Source organism: Gobius niger (genome assembly GCF_951799975.1).
Source record: "Gobius niger genome assembly, chromosome: 8".
Taxonomy (NCBI): Eukaryota; Metazoa; Chordata; class Actinopteri; order Gobiiformes; family Gobiidae; genus Gobius; species Gobius niger.
The window spans coordinates 32,992,817-33,008,087 of record NC_136859.1 but is presented as its reverse complement, the minus strand read 5'-3'; the positions used below and the strand labels follow the sequence as shown (position 1 = coordinate 33,008,087).

At 38.7% G+C, this 15,271-nt stretch overlaps 1 protein-coding gene across 3 annotated transcripts; it reads left to right on the top strand.

The window, feature by feature from the left end:
- Window positions 1-138: 138 nt before the first annotated feature.
- On the top strand, window positions 139-14,299 carry hormad1 (HORMA domain containing 1). Of its 3 annotated transcripts, XM_079561951.1 has the most exons (16): window positions 139-260; window positions 424-467; window positions 2,380-2,524; window positions 2,596-2,659; window positions 3,941-3,977; window positions 4,064-4,084; window positions 4,198-4,224; window positions 4,306-4,373; window positions 4,454-4,605; window positions 6,693-6,850; window positions 6,915-6,983; window positions 8,712-8,766; window positions 9,151-9,203; window positions 10,893-10,985; window positions 12,511-12,558; window positions 14,165-14,299. In XM_079561951.1, the coding sequence occupies exons 2-16, from the start codon at window positions 435-437 to the stop codon at window positions 14,252-14,254; spliced, it is 1,113 nt and encodes a 370-aa protein (XP_079418077.1). In that variant the 5' UTR covers window positions 139-260; window positions 424-434; the 3' UTR covers window positions 14,255-14,299. The 3 variants fall into 3 exon arrangements, with proteins under 3 accessions (XP_079418077.1, XP_079418076.1, XP_079418078.1); XM_079561950.1 differs by having other exon boundaries at window positions 141-467; XM_079561952.1 differs by having other exon boundaries at window positions 141-467; window positions 10,893-10,991; window positions 12,520-12,558.
- The last annotated feature ends 972 nt before the right edge of the window (window positions 14,300-15,271 follow it).

Here is a 15,271-nt window from a genome sequence, read left to right as displayed (position 1 = left end):
TAGCTTTTATTATGTGACAGAATGCATTCTCAGGCAACTACAAGTAGATAATAATAATAATAATTGCGACGTGAAATCGTCATTAATAATTTATATATATATATATTTTTTTCTTACGCTGAACTCAGTTAGGACTCTGTCTTCTGATTGGCTACTGGCTGATGATGACCCTGTGCTTGTCAATCAAGTTATTAGCGGGAATTTGCTTTTAAAGTTACGAAAGCTTCGCATTTTACACAAATAGACCGTTCTACTGTCTTGTAAGTACAAGAAAATAGTCCTCTAGGTGCATTTGATGAAACCTGTAAACCAGACTTTGCTCATTTTTTGTAATTTGATGTGATTTATTACTGCTAATGCTAGCCTGCTAACTTAGCTCCGTTTGGATTTAATGATTTATCTCTTTTTTGTTTTGTTTCTCAGAAACAAGGACAATGGCCTGTCTGCAACAAGTTCGGACGTCGCAGGTAAAACCTTTTTTCCCCTCCATTCAGTATTTGATTTGATGTTTTATTTTACTGTAAATTGCCAAATTGAAGACATGTGAAGAGAGGGAAAAATGCTCAAATGTTACTGATTTCTACACCTGGTGATCCATTCTGTAGATCAGTGTTAATTTTGAAACGTATTTTAATTTAGTTTGAGTCTTAGTCTTTTGACGAAAATGCAATTAGTTTTAGTCAAAATGTAGTCAAATAATTATTTTCAATTTATTTTTATATTTTTTAAATAAATAATTTTCTTTTACAAAAAAAAAATAGTGGAGGAGAGGAGGTCAGGCTATCTGCTTATTCCATATTCACACATTTTCTTGCTGGTCTGAATGGATCCCATATCAATAGAGCTCCACAGTGGACTCCCTGGTCACATGTCGGGGCCGACACAAAAAATCCCATGTATTTTAGCCCTGACTTTTCAAAAAAGTAAACTATTAAGAGTTTAACATCACAGCGCCAGCTAATCAGCTATGTGCTAACTCACGGACATGAAACATACAAGGTATATTTGAAGATTTGTCTAAAACGTTAAAAACTGCTAAATTATAAAAGTAATTTCGTTGTATTTTCAAGTATTGTTTGTTTCTTTCTTGTAAAATACCCGCGCAAGTGTCGGTAGTCAGCACATAGCGGATTAGCCGGCGTCGTGCCATTAAACTCTTAATAATTGACTTTTTCGAAAAGTCAACACTAAAAATACATGGGATTTTTTGTGTCGGACCCGGACACGTGACCGGGAGTGGGTGGGACTGTGGAGCTCTATACGAGCGATCGCGATGTCGTCACATCTGAGGGCACATCTGGGAATCCTATGATCGGCAAAAACAATGTTCATAAACACGGCATTGCTTCTCTTGCACTGTAGCCGAACGATCATTTTATAAAACCGTGTTAGAAGCCTGGATTCATCAGCTGTTGCCGACCATTCACCAAAACATCCGGCGGAGATTGTGAAAGTAAACAATAACAGCGATCGCTCGTATTCAAAATCATCTACCTTCCCTTTCAGTTCAACTTAGATTTTTTTTCCAACTGGACGTGCTTCATTGCATCATGTAACAATTGAATATAGGTTGGAGGGTTTTTTTAAATTCCAATTTAGTAGAATCAGTCTTCTAGATAGCACTGAGACAAATTTGACAACCGTTTTCTGATTGTTAGCAAGATTAGCAGTTACAGGAGGTAATCCAAAAAGTGCCAGCACAGGGTAAGTGTAATTGTATTCCACAAACATATAAGTGTCTTCAATTTTAGTTTAGTTTTAGTCGACTATAATTGCATGTAAATTTAGTCGACGAAATTTAAGATTAATTTAGTCAACTTTGCATTTATAAAATGTATTAAAATCATATTTAATCAAAGTTCGCAGCTTCATGGAGCTTCTCCCACATGAACAAGGCTCAGAGCTTTTCCTTTGGCAGTGAATGTTATGAGACTCTTTCAAACTGGCATTGAAGTTTGGATAATTTTAGTCTTAGTTCTTAGTTCTTTTTATTTTTATTTATTCATATTTTAGTCAACGAAAATATATGGACATTTTAGTCATAGTTTTAGTCTCATAAAACACTTTTAATTTAGTCTAATATTAGGTCAGCAAAAATTATATCTTAATTAAGATATATTGGAAATTAACGCTCATGTAGATACATAGTTGGTGGCACTTTGCTATTAATCCTACTACCTGACTAAATTATGAAACTATGTATAAAACATTGTCCCCACAAAACGTCATAATGCTGAAAATAGATCTGTTTTTTTTTTTCCACTACTTAATCCACTCATTTGCGATACATTTACTCTCACATGATGCATATTAGGCTTTATTACAGGAAGATCGTCCATTCATAAACTCAGTAACACTTAACTGTTTTGTCTTTTCCAGGACACCCAGCTGTTGCCTAACAAGGTGGTGACCGAACAGCAGTCGTTTGTCGTGGTCAAGAAACTTTTGGCCATTGCAGTTTCGGGCATCACTTACCTCCGTGGGCTCTTCCCAGAAAAGGCCTATGGGACCAAACACGTGGAAGGTCGGTCATCGTAATGAAACTGTGATACAGGATAGTGATGTAAGTTACACCTTTAATCCTGTTTTCCACAGACCAGAAGGTGATGATTCTCAGAGGGGAGGAGACTTGCCCTGGGGCCGGTCAGATTGTCCAGTGGTACGTCTGACTGACCGAAGATTCATTTCCGTTCAGCATTTTCATCTTAACCCAACACACTCCACATGACATTAAAGCTAAACCTCAACCTCTTAACCCCCGCCTTATCCAAGTGCATTTTAGCTCCGCTTTACCCAAATCTAAAAGGCTACATTCTATAGGCAAGAGTAACGCCTCATTTTCCATTTTGGTCACTTTTTATTTTTTTTATTTTTTTCACTTTTCTCTTTCTTGCTTTTTTGTTGCTCTATTGTCGCTCTGCTGTGTCTTCGTCAGTTTACTGTGGTGCTTATGTGGCTTTTTCGTTGCATGTTCATCCTCATATCGTCTGATTTTTGTTGCTATATTTTAAGAAGCTTTTAGATTCGGGTAAAGCTGAATAAATTGTGCTTGGTTCAGGTGGGGGTTAAGAGGTTAATCATTGCAGAATGAAAATTGCAATTTGAAATGCCGTAATGCATACATGGTATAGTTTGTAATCATTTCGGTCCTATCTTTCCTCTGTTGTGAGTAATATCTGCAAATTCTGTAGTGTTAGACGGGTCATTCCGCCAAATCGGTGCTTTTTTAGCTTTAAAACTGCCCCCCCCCCCAGTGGACAATGTAATTAAGTGATTCTTTTGTAGTCTTGTTGTCTAGCTACAATTTACACATTTAATACTTTATTTAAGAAGAACAATCACAGTTGGGGGGAGGCCAAAAAACTTAAAACAAATAATTTAATTTAAAAACATTTTATGAAGATTTTATCTTTGGATTCTCCTTTTTTTAAATAATATTGTTGAAATGGTTTCAAAACTAAAACTAATATGTCTTACCATATTTTACCTTTTATTATTTATCTTATTTATTTAATATTTTTATGCACACCCCCTGTAGCCTTATAGTTTAAAATTGTATAGCTTATTTTTTTTTTTCTGTGTTATATGTTTTTATGTTTTATGTTGCACGTCAGCACCGAGAAAAAATCCTAGTTTGTGAATCTGTTCTCAAACCATGGCAATGATCCATAATAATCGAAACAATGTTATGTAATAATTGTCTTTCAACAACTGGTTGTGATTGCAATTTTGTGGCTGTTTATTTCCTTGGGATGCAAGTTTTGGCGGAATGACCCATAGACCTCTACAAACGTGTTCTGAAACATATGACTCTTATTTGAGGTTTGAGAATAGGTTGGCTTTTAGTTTGCAATTTAGTACTCTTGAGTTTGTTTGTATTTAGCAAAAAAAAAAAGCATTTTTTCGAAGGAACGCTACAAATCTTTCTTCTTTCTTGTAGGATGCAAGGCTGCTTCGATGCCATTCAGAGGAAATATGTGAGTATTTGTACATAATAACATACCTTTGCATAACAATGCTGACTTGTTTTTGATTTATTTGTATTCTCGGTTCTCATCTCCAGCTGCGGTCAGTCATTTTGTCGGTGGGTATTTGGCTCCAGCTCGTGGACATTTATTCAACATTCTGCAATTATTACCTTATCGTAAATGTATTTATTTTTTATTCATTTTGCCCTTTTTTGTTGCTTTTCCTTAGATTTACACTGACCCAGAAAACCCCCAGGTATCGTGGTGACTTTTGTTCTGTCTTTCCTTGCATTATATTTGCCCCTAATCTATCTCTAACTTCTGATTAATCTTCCAGAAAGTGACTGAGTTTTACCAATTCCGCATCCAGTACACAAATCAAGGAGTGCAGATGGACTTTGAAAGGTATCCATTGGCTTACTCTCAGAAACCCCATTTACTTAACCCATTTTTTCGTCGTGGTATTTATTTTTTCTTCTGAATAGTAAGAACAAAAACAAAGAGTCGTCCATGGCCTTTGGCAACACGAAGAAGGCCAGTATCCTGCTGGTGAGAAAGCTGTACACTCTGATGCAGAACCTGGGCCCGCTGCCGGACAACGTTTGCCTCAACATGAAGCTGGCCTACTACGAAGACGGTAACGCCACTGAGCGGGACAGGACACTCATTTGGAAAATAATCTTTGTTTTGTTTTTCAAATGAATTGTACAATTCTGGTAATAAGAAACTAAGAATTCAATCTGGAGAGACTTAGAAGTGACAAAAGCAGCGATTAGATTAGTTTTATTGGCTTGAATATAAGTTTGGCGCAGACGACATAGGTTTTATGACCTGATGTAGTTGCGTGAGCAGGTGAGATGAGCGTTAGGGATGGACGAGCGACAGGAGAATCTTTGACGGGCAGAGGCAGTGACGGGGCGGAGGTGGGTTGCAGCCATGGCCGTATCTACCATTGAGGTCACCGAGGTCCGGACCTCGGTAAAATTTTAGCTTTTTTTTTTTTTTTTTACACATTGAATCCTGCGCAAATGAATGTTGTAAACACGCGCTTCTACAGGCGGAAGAGCCTCTAGTTCAGACGTGGATGAGCTTGTTCTGAACCTAAATGTGTCCTCTCTGAAACCGGACCTCATGAGCCGCTTTGGACCCGAGTGCGTAAAACTCGGCGGAGGCGGGGGCGCGGCTGTGCGTCAGCAGCGCATGAACCGCGCCAAAGTTTGATTGAGATGCAATTTCTTTGCTCTCTGTCATAAAGAGAGAGGAGCCAGTGCGCGCGCCGTCACGGTGACCTCGATTTACAACAGGAGTTTTCCTCATTCTGATCTGAGGAGCGAGAGGAGAAGGAGAAGCGTCTGTGCCTCATCATCGCCTCCTCCTCTGCTGCTCACTTTGTTTCTGTCTCATGCAGAGAATGTCCTGCGTATAAATGATCTTCGCTTTAATGAGCTTAAACCAGCGCATTCACCTTTGTAGCTCCAGTGGTTTGACAGTGAGGGCGACGCAGAGGGGGCGGGGCCAGAGCGCAGTGTCCAAACCAGAGTCTGATGTTAGCAGAACCCTCAGCTTTACCCATTCACACCCACAGCCTCGTTTTCAAAATGATTTTCATTTAATATTTCAGTATTACAAACGGTGCAACAAAAAGCAATTTTTGAAAATGGCTCAAGGATGAGACAAAAGTGTTTTTGATCACTTAAAATACAGGAAATTACATCTGAATCTTTAAAAAATTTCTGGGGGAGGACCCCCAGGCCCCCCGGTTTTAAGAATTATCCGGACCTCACTGTTTTTTAAATCGTGGCTACGGCCCTGGTTGCAGCACAGCTGGTTGTGAAAAGTCTTCCATGTTGACTATATGTCCAGCCTGCACTTGCCTTTTATCCTAGACTGGTACATTATTGTAACTTTTAGCAGCTAGGTCTAGCTTACAGCGGTAAAAGCTGAGTTACTACATAAACCATGATATTCAGGTTTTCCACAAGGCATTGAAGAGCATTAAAAGTCATTAAATTAATTATCCTTAGATGACGGCCTTAAAATTCATTAAAAGTATTAAGGTGAATTCAGGCTGGCATAGAATCTAAATTTCTTCATACAAAGACATGTATAAGAAATATAAATATATTTGTACCTTAGAGAACACAAAAACGAATGTCTAAAACTAATGTGTCCATTGTGTCAAAATTAGGTTTCAATATCAAAATGTCCCCTCATTTCCTTTTGATTGAATGTTTACAATTCTTACAAAATAAAATATGACACGATTTTTACATTTGTGACATTAAAGTGTGGTATTTAGGCATTAAAATGGCATTAAACATAACATTTGACTTGCTGCCACCTGTAGAATCCCTGATATTGCAGTAGTGTGAATGTGAATAGATGTGCTATTTACAATTTAGAATCACAATGCAATGCACAATTTAGACACGTTCAGGAGCATTAACATTAGAAAGAAGACTGAAATATGAACTGATGGTATGATAACTGATGACTGATAAATAGAGACCAGAAATACAGTAGTATATTGCATATCAATGTGGGATTTGCTTACTCTTTGCAACGGCAGCTTACAGTTATGAGACACAATTCCACCGGGTCACAATGTGTGGTTTGTTAAATTTTGTCATTGTTTTATCAGTTATGGTCAAAATAAACAATTCCACTATGCGATCACTATGTGCATATTGTTATCCCCTAGTTTTCTCCTGTGTCCCGTTGCAGTCACCCCGCAGGACTACCAGCCCCCGGGCTTCAAAGAGTCAGACGGCGACACTATGGAGTTCGAGCACGAGCCGGTCAAGCTGAACATGGGCGAAGTGGCGACTCAGTACCACACCCTGAAACTGGACATGGCCACGGAGAGGCAGAGGCTGGAGCAGGTCAGGAAAACTACACTCACGTTAAGAACCGCAAGTTATTCATGTTCATCATTCCGCTGTCCAGGTGGAGGAGAGCATGAACGTGGAGGAGAAGTGGGTGCTCACGATGGAGGAGGACGGCTCTCTGTCTCAGGTTGTCCACCAACAGAAAGAGTTTCCTTATTCATCGGCTCATGGATTCACCAGAATAGAACTCAATCATATGGCTCCAAGAGAGTGTATACTGAGAACCCATAAAACTGTCGAGTCAGTTAGCTCATGAAGTTCATAAAGCTTACTTTTTCACAATTATTTATAAGTATTCATGAGGGGAAGTTTGACACGACCAAGAAGTATGTGTTTAAGTACTGTACATACAATTAAACCTAAAAGGTGAGAAACATTAAAAATACTGTAGAGAAGCTAAATCATCAACTGGACTGGGTTTTGGTAAAGTTTAGCTTCTAGCCACATAAGCTTCTTTGTTCTTTTGGTCAGAAAAAGACACTTTTACCCAAACTGGAGCTCAGTTAGCAAATCTTTGTTCTGTGCTACTGCCGTCTCAGCATTTGTATCCTGAAAACATTACCATATTCTATAAAATTAGACAGAAAGAGTCAGAAATGTTGTTTCTCTTTTGGTGTGAGAAACACAACTTGGTCAGAGTTATGGGCTCGATGCGCGGGAGGCGACAAATGACAACGACGAGCTAAACTCATCGCCTCCTACGTGAAAACCAACACACACGCAACAAAACTGCAGCAGCTAACAGAAGCGGCTAACAGAAGCGGCTAACAGAAGCGGCTAACAGAAGCGGCTAACAGAAGCGGCTAACAGAAGCGACTAACAGAAGCGGCTAACAGAAGCGGCTAACAGAAGCGGCTAACAGAAGCGGCTAACAGAAGCGATCACATGGTTTACAGAAGTACAGATTTGTTAAACTACGAACGTGGACGGTATTTTAGCTACATGGTGTGGAGATGAAGTCGCTCCGGAGTATAAGACGCACTAGCCAAAAAATGTCTAATGAAGAAGAAAGCAACGGCTGAATAGGCGTACGGTATGCTAACAACGAACTCTGTGCGGAGGCGTAACTGCACCTTTGACAAACCTCTCCCACCAGCATGTTTTTCAAGCTCTCATTTGCAAACTCGTTCCTCCAGCTGTTGCCTTCGAGCTTTAAGCCCGTGATTAGCTTTGTTTTGTTTTCTTCATTGTGGGTGAGAGCAACCTCCGCTTTCTCGCTCACTCCAAGCTTTCTTTCTGCTGCTCGATTAGCCTGCAGTGCTCTCTAATGGCATGTGAAATTATATAATTGAATTAAAAAAAATGTAGAAATCACAAGTTCGCACTGGAGCCAATGAGCTGGAGATTTCCAGGAAGTAACTACAACATTCCACCGCAACGGCCTTTTTTCCCCCACACCTATTCATTCACAAATATTGACATACTGTATTTTGTATCCATGTGTAACGCTGTTATCCAAATATGGTTATTTCCTTTCTGGGAGACAATGGCATCTAAGACAGAAGAAATACACACGCATGTGCAGACGTTACAAAACCTTTCTTAAAATTAGGTTTTTATTCTACTCTTGCAACAAAACATCCACTTTAGCAGCTCCTACAGACTCCAAACTTTACACTCTTGGACTTAAATATTATTTGAAATTTTTTTCATAGGGATTTTTTAATATCTATTTCCTTCTGAATTCACTGAGCTGAGTCAAAATTCGTCAAGCTCAAAAATCCCCTCTGAAAAAAATCTTATAAAAAACAAAATGAGTGATATCTCTAAAGGTAATTAATTCCCCTATTCTCCTTAACTTGGTGTATTTGCTAAACAGATTGTTTGTATTAACCGTAAGCTTTTTTATTTTCAGAAAATTGTGACCGGGGACAAGGAGCCGCCCGCCCAGGCCTCACAGGACGACACTGGTGAGAGACGGCCATTTTAATGGATTTTTTTCACTTATTGCATTTAGTGATTCCAAAGTCGTAGTAACCTGTCAATAAATCAGCCCATTCTTAAATTGGATTCTTCAATGTGCATTACTAATAATATAAAACTACTATTAAAGTGTTACTTAAATATATAAAATCACAGGGCTTTCTGGTACTTTTCGCTTTTTGTTTGTAATTCCACGCATGGACAGCAGATGGCAGTGTTCACAGTGTTCAGTGCAACAAGAATTCCATAAATCTCTAACATTTATTTTCATGCCCGTCCTCTAAACTCTTCTCAAACTCGGAGGACGGTGTCGTTTGCACATTGCACATTATAAACAGTGTTGCTCATTTCCATTGATTGAATCTGTGCAGAGATCAGGATGAGCTGCCACGAGGAGATGATCCAGTGCACCGAAGTCACAGAGGTACGACACTATTTATGAAGGATCAAAGGGCCCAACTTAATGTCTGTAAGGAGATTAAATGAATCGTTCCAAAATGAAGGCTTTAAAAGTATGAAAACATTGAATTTGATTTCAGCAGCCATTAAATCAAGATATATTTGAAAATAATGGCACCCCTCGACTTCATTTTCTCCATAGCTTCAGTGAAAATGCTAAATTCAACATAAGATAAGGGATAAGACTTTATTGATGGAGAAATCCACTTGTTCCATCAACTATAAAAAAAACAAAGCAAAATAGACAGTAAATGTGCAATCCAGTAATAGTGAAGAGATGTATTTTATGTACAATTAATAGAGAGCTGTAAATGGCAAAAGTACATGCATACATATAAATAAAAAATAAAAAGTTAAACTAAAACAGAATAAAAGTATTGAAATAACTATCAAAGTAGACATTGGCAGTACAGGTTTACAGTCCTAGTGCAGGTGCTTGATAAAGTGAAAATGACACAAAGGTTATTGCACGTTTTTCATAGAACTTATGGCACATGAGTGACTTTACAGTAGTGTTGTACAGTCTGACAGTGGTGGGGTTGAAGGACCTGTCTTCCACTGAAGGAGCTGCTCAGCTCCTTTACAGTCCCGCGCAGAGGGTGGTAAGTGTTCATGATGGATGAGAGCTTAGCTTAATGTTTTTTTCATTGTCGCATTGAGAACCACTGCTTACTTAAAGGAACAGGCCACCGTTTTTCCACACTGAGATATGTTCTTACCTGAGCTTAGACGAGTTGATGCGTACCTGCCTGGTCTTTGTGCGTGCTCGTGGAAGAGCTTGGTCGCTTCTAACTTCACCCTACATCTTTGGTCTTTTTCCGTGACTGAGGGCACACAGTTCTTCCATACTGTGATATGTTCTTACCTGAGCTTACACGAGCTGATGTGTACCTGCCTGGTCTTCCATATCTCCTTATGGAAAAACGGTTCCTTTAAGAGCACATTCATCAAAGATCAGCTCAGTAGAAGATTCATTATGGGTTATTATTATTACTGTTGTTGCGTGTGCAGAGCGGACTGTAGCTCTGCTCCTCTTGAACTCTTGAGTAACTTTTCTGTCCACAGCAGTATTGGACATATTCATAAGTGTAATTTATGTGATGTAGGGTTGTGTATGCTCAAAGTATGAAGTCACTTAATGAATGTTTGATTAAAGATCAATAGCCACAAAATCATTAAAATATGCACAAGTTGTTACATGTGCTGGCACGAGAAACGGCGGAGAAACTGCAGCCAAATCCGATAGATCTGTGATGCGGCATCAGCGTCGCAGGTCTCCGCTCTAATTACTGAAAGAGTTGTTTTTGCCGTGTGTTAGCGCTGCGTTTGACTCAGAGCCATAGTAAAACTTGTAAAAGCTCATGTCTTAATGCTCAATAGGAGTCGGATCAAAATCATTGTTTCGCCAATAAATAAATGTTCTTTTTACTTTAGCAAAGCATAATATTGACTCTGAAAAACCTCCAAAAGGCATGTAAAAGTGCCCTGTTTTCATAGACTGATAATGTGCCTAATTGATTTCCCGATAGCAGTCCAGTAATCAAAAGGCCGTTTGTCTTGGGCTGAATGCCGGCCCACAAAGCCTCATTGAGTGCAGCAGCGCAAACATAAGTGTGAGGGCTCTCAGACATTACGGCCCATCTGTGCCTCTCAGATGGACACTCTGGTGAAGGGGACCTCCGACATCGAGGTGGGGCTGAAGAGGACCAGGAGTGGACGCGTCATCTCCTCCTCCTCCTCTTCCACGGTCAGTGTCCAGACTCTGCTCTGAGAGGGAAAGAACTCTCACTACGGGCTGTGAAGGAGTCAGATACTCCTCCTGTCAGTATCATGTAGGGCTGCTCGATTATTGAAAAAATAATAATCACGATTATTTTTGTCATAATTGAAATCACGATTATTCAAACGATTATTTGTTGCCTTTAAAAAAAAACATCAAAAAAGACAAAAATCCAGCAAAAAAGTGACAAAAATCCAGCAAAAAAGTGACAAAAATCCAGCAAAAAAGTGACAAAAATCCAGCAAAGAAATGACAAAAATCCAGCAAAAAAGTGACAAAAATCCAGCAAAGAAATGACAAAAATCCAGCAAAAAAATGACAAAAATCCAGCAAAAAAGTGACAAAAATCCAGCAAAGAAATGACAAAAATCCAGCAAAAAAATGACAAAAATCCAGCAAAAAAGTGACAAAAATCCATTAAAAAAAGATAAAAATCCAGCAAAAAAGTGACAAAAATCCAGCAAAAAAGTGACAAAAATCCAGCAAAAAAGTGACAAAAATCCAGCAAAAAAAGACAAAAATCCATAAAAAAAAGACAAAAATCCAGCAGAAAAAAGACAAAAATCCAGCAAAAAAAAAAAAAATCCATCAAAAAAAATGACAAAATTTGTTTGCGATTATGCTAATTTTGTAATCGTTTACTGTTGTAATCGAAATCGGAATCGAATTCCGATTAATTGCACCGCCCTACTATCATGTTATTAAACCTGCATGCAGTTAAAGGCTGTACCTGATGGTTTTGTCCTTGTAATGGAACAAATTTAGTTTTGTCCTCCTTTAGTATATTCCAACATTTGTGGGGGAAAACGATGCGTCTAATGGGCCATATGCACACGAGCGTCACATGACTTCTGAGTGGAACTTTCCCTGTGAGTTCGTAGCAGCGTCTTGTCTAAAAAAAAGAAAAAAGAAAGCTCAAGATTCCATGGCAGGCAGTGAGTTACAGCATCATGTTAAAAACATCGCGTCAGGAGCAAAGAATCCACCAGAGGAAACTTCCTGCTCATCACTGTGTTTTTGCTTGAAGCTAATGCTAAACACTATTTTGAACGAGCCGCTCAAGCCGCATCTTAAGAATAAATACTTTTCAGTTGTTTAATGTTTGTGGTGGTGTTTTTCTATGCTAGATATAAAAAACACATTCTACCTCAATAAACACAGATATTTCCTGCGGTCAAGTATTTTTTTTAACACGTATCCAGTATCTCCTTAAATGTCATTAAAAAGCATTCAATTAGATTCAAATTGGAAATTGATGACTTTCTCAACAATGTTTACTGTATAAGTAGGTCTAAAACTCTCAGATTTTGGCTCAAATCGACCACTTTCTTTGCCCGTTTTGTTAAATTCTCTGATGAAATGTTTGCAAACCTTAAGAAATGAAATATGAGCTGATTTGTGTCTGCGTTTGTGGCATTGTAATATAGTATTTGGGCATTAAAAAGCATTAAATCTGCTGGTATAAACCTGTGTGTTTGTTGTGCATCCGCAGGTGTCAAAGCAGAACAAGTGTGAAGTGAGCACTCCGAAGGACAAAATGGTGAGAGAATGATTAAACCTGACTTATGCGTTCTGTGGAATGGAAGTAGAGCGACCAGATGTCCCAGTTTACCCGGGACAGTCCCTTTGTGCGCATGGATTTCTCCAAAATCATGAAGTTATATACACAGTTCGGCCTGTGTGATCCACAAAGCAACGCGCTTCATATGAAAATCTGTGTTTGGGCCGTGTGAATGTGAAACCAATGACAAATCTCAACTCCATCATCTCATCAGTGCTAGTATGCATGTCCTTACCTAAAGACACCTAAAGCAGTTTCAGCATGATTTGGCTCCTCTGTGACTAATTCCAAGATTGTGTCCCAGTTTAAAGGCGAGACGCTGCAGGAACAGGAAAAATGCATGAATGTAGAGATGTCAGTTTGAAACTTTTATTAAATATTAATGATATAAATACAAGAAGAAAATGTATGTAGGTTTCATGTTATGTTTTCATATAAAAAAAGGCATTTTGTGGCTAAAAAATGGTCACGAAACGATATTTTCAGCAACAAACTCTAAATAATGGATGCTTTTATTTTGTGACATATTTGTAAAAAAAAGATTTTTTCAGAGAGGATTTTGGATCTTGTTTAGTTTTTGTATAAGTGAAACATAAGTGAAACAAACTCACATTTTTTTCTTGTTTTTCTTTAGCTGAATGAATAAATCAGGCTGGAAATGAGTTATTAACCTCTTAAACCCCGCCTTAACCGAGCACATTTTCTCTAGTTCGGCTTTACCCAAATCTAAAAGCTTCTCAACTGGAGTGCACAGACTATAGCCCAGGGTAAGGTCTTAACTGGAGGTCTTAACTTGAAAGCTAAGACCTACAAAACGAAAAATGGATCTTTTCCCTCACGTTGTTGCCGAGTTTTAGTCACTTTTTACACATTCTTTTTCCACCTCATATTTGCCACTTTTTAGTTTCTCTGTTGTGGCTTTTTTATTGCCTTTTCGTCACATTTTCGTTGCTATTTTTGTTGCACTTTTGTAGCCTTTTTAGGTCACTTTTTGATCCTTTTTTGTTTCATGTTTCATGTCAACATTTTTTCATCCTTGTTTTCTTCAAAGCTTCGTTTTTGTTGCTATTTTGACACTTTTTTTCCAAGAAGCTTTGAGATTTGGGTAAAGCTGGGTGGATTGTGGGGGTTACCGGCGTCTCGCAGAAAGAACAATACCATATTTGGGTGATAGCATCGTCTCGGGGACCCTTCAGGACGCGTTGATGTAAAATCTGTCAATATTTGTGAATGAATGAATGCGCGAGGGAAAGCCGGCTCATGACAAAACATCATAAAATAAGCATTGTACGGGGTAAGTTTAGTCTTTTTTATACTAAGATGTTAAGGAGGAAACTAGCTAAAAATCTCCACTTCAACCACTGTGTGAAAAATCAATACTTTGGCCTGCCGTGTCTCGCCTTTAAGATGGGAAATCTGGTCACCCTAAAAGCCACATTGACCCGGTGATGTACGGATCTGTGGAAAGTCTCTTGACGTTACCTTGTCCCGAGGAGGGCGCACGGTGATCTGAAGTTGCTTGATAAATGATAAATGATACATGTACATATTTATTCTATCATCTGACTTGTTGTTATGTCCGCAGGAGTTTGAAATCCTCAACAGTCAGGAAACACCTTCTCACTCCGCTCCAAGGAAGAAACGCAAGTTCAGCGAGCCCAAAGAGCGCTTCTGACCTCCCTCAGCGCCGACGTTCTGCTGAATATTTACACATTTTTAACTTTGTTAAAGTTTTATGTTTTTTTTAAAGACATGTTTTTAACATATTTGTGTTGAAAGTTACAAAAGTTACTGTAGAAAAGTGTTTGTATTGATTGTAATCCTTGGGCTACAGATTAACATTCCAAGTATTAACTTCTTTTCGGAGGATATGGTTTTGTTGCGGAGCGTCCAGAGACTCCGTTTGAGCTTGTTTCTGCAGAATTCATTCATCTTAGATCGATTGGTTTTAGTTTTATTGTGCTTTGTGAATGCTTCATTGAGCAGCATTTTAGTTCAAGATGAATGTTAAAAAATATATGGTTTAATTAACAAAACAAAAAGTCTTAAATAATAAAAAGTCGAAAGATGCTTAATGTACTGTGTGCTGTTTGACTAATTATCCAAACTTAGACACGGTAAAGATAACGTTTACTTCATATCTCAAAGGAACAGGCCACAGTTTTACCATACTGAGATATATTCTTACCTGAGTTTAGACGAGTTGATGCGTACCTGTCTGGTCTTTGTGCCTGTGGAAGGGCTTGGTCGCTTCTAATCCCCCCCCCAGTTTGGAGCTATAGGGATATACTGGGAGAGGCCAAATGCTAACAACATCTTTGGTCGTTTTGCGTGACTGAGGGCACGCACAAAGACCAAACAGGTACGCATCAACTCATCTAAGCTCAGGTAAGAACATATCTCAGTATGGAAAAATGGTGGTTCAAGTTCAGTATTTGTATCGGTCGAGACTCGAAAGTGTTGGAGTCAAACCATAGTGTGGCATATAAGCCAAAGTCACTTCATCGATCCTGCCTTTGCACCAACTCAAAGCATCAAAATCTACACTCAAAAATCATCTTTATCTCAATTTAAGTCCAACTTAAATATATTTGATTGTAAAAAACACCTACTGACACGGAGCAGTGCAAACGGCTGGAACAGGTTATTATGTTCATGAGTCTGATACTTAATTTGTTATTGTGGTCTTCAG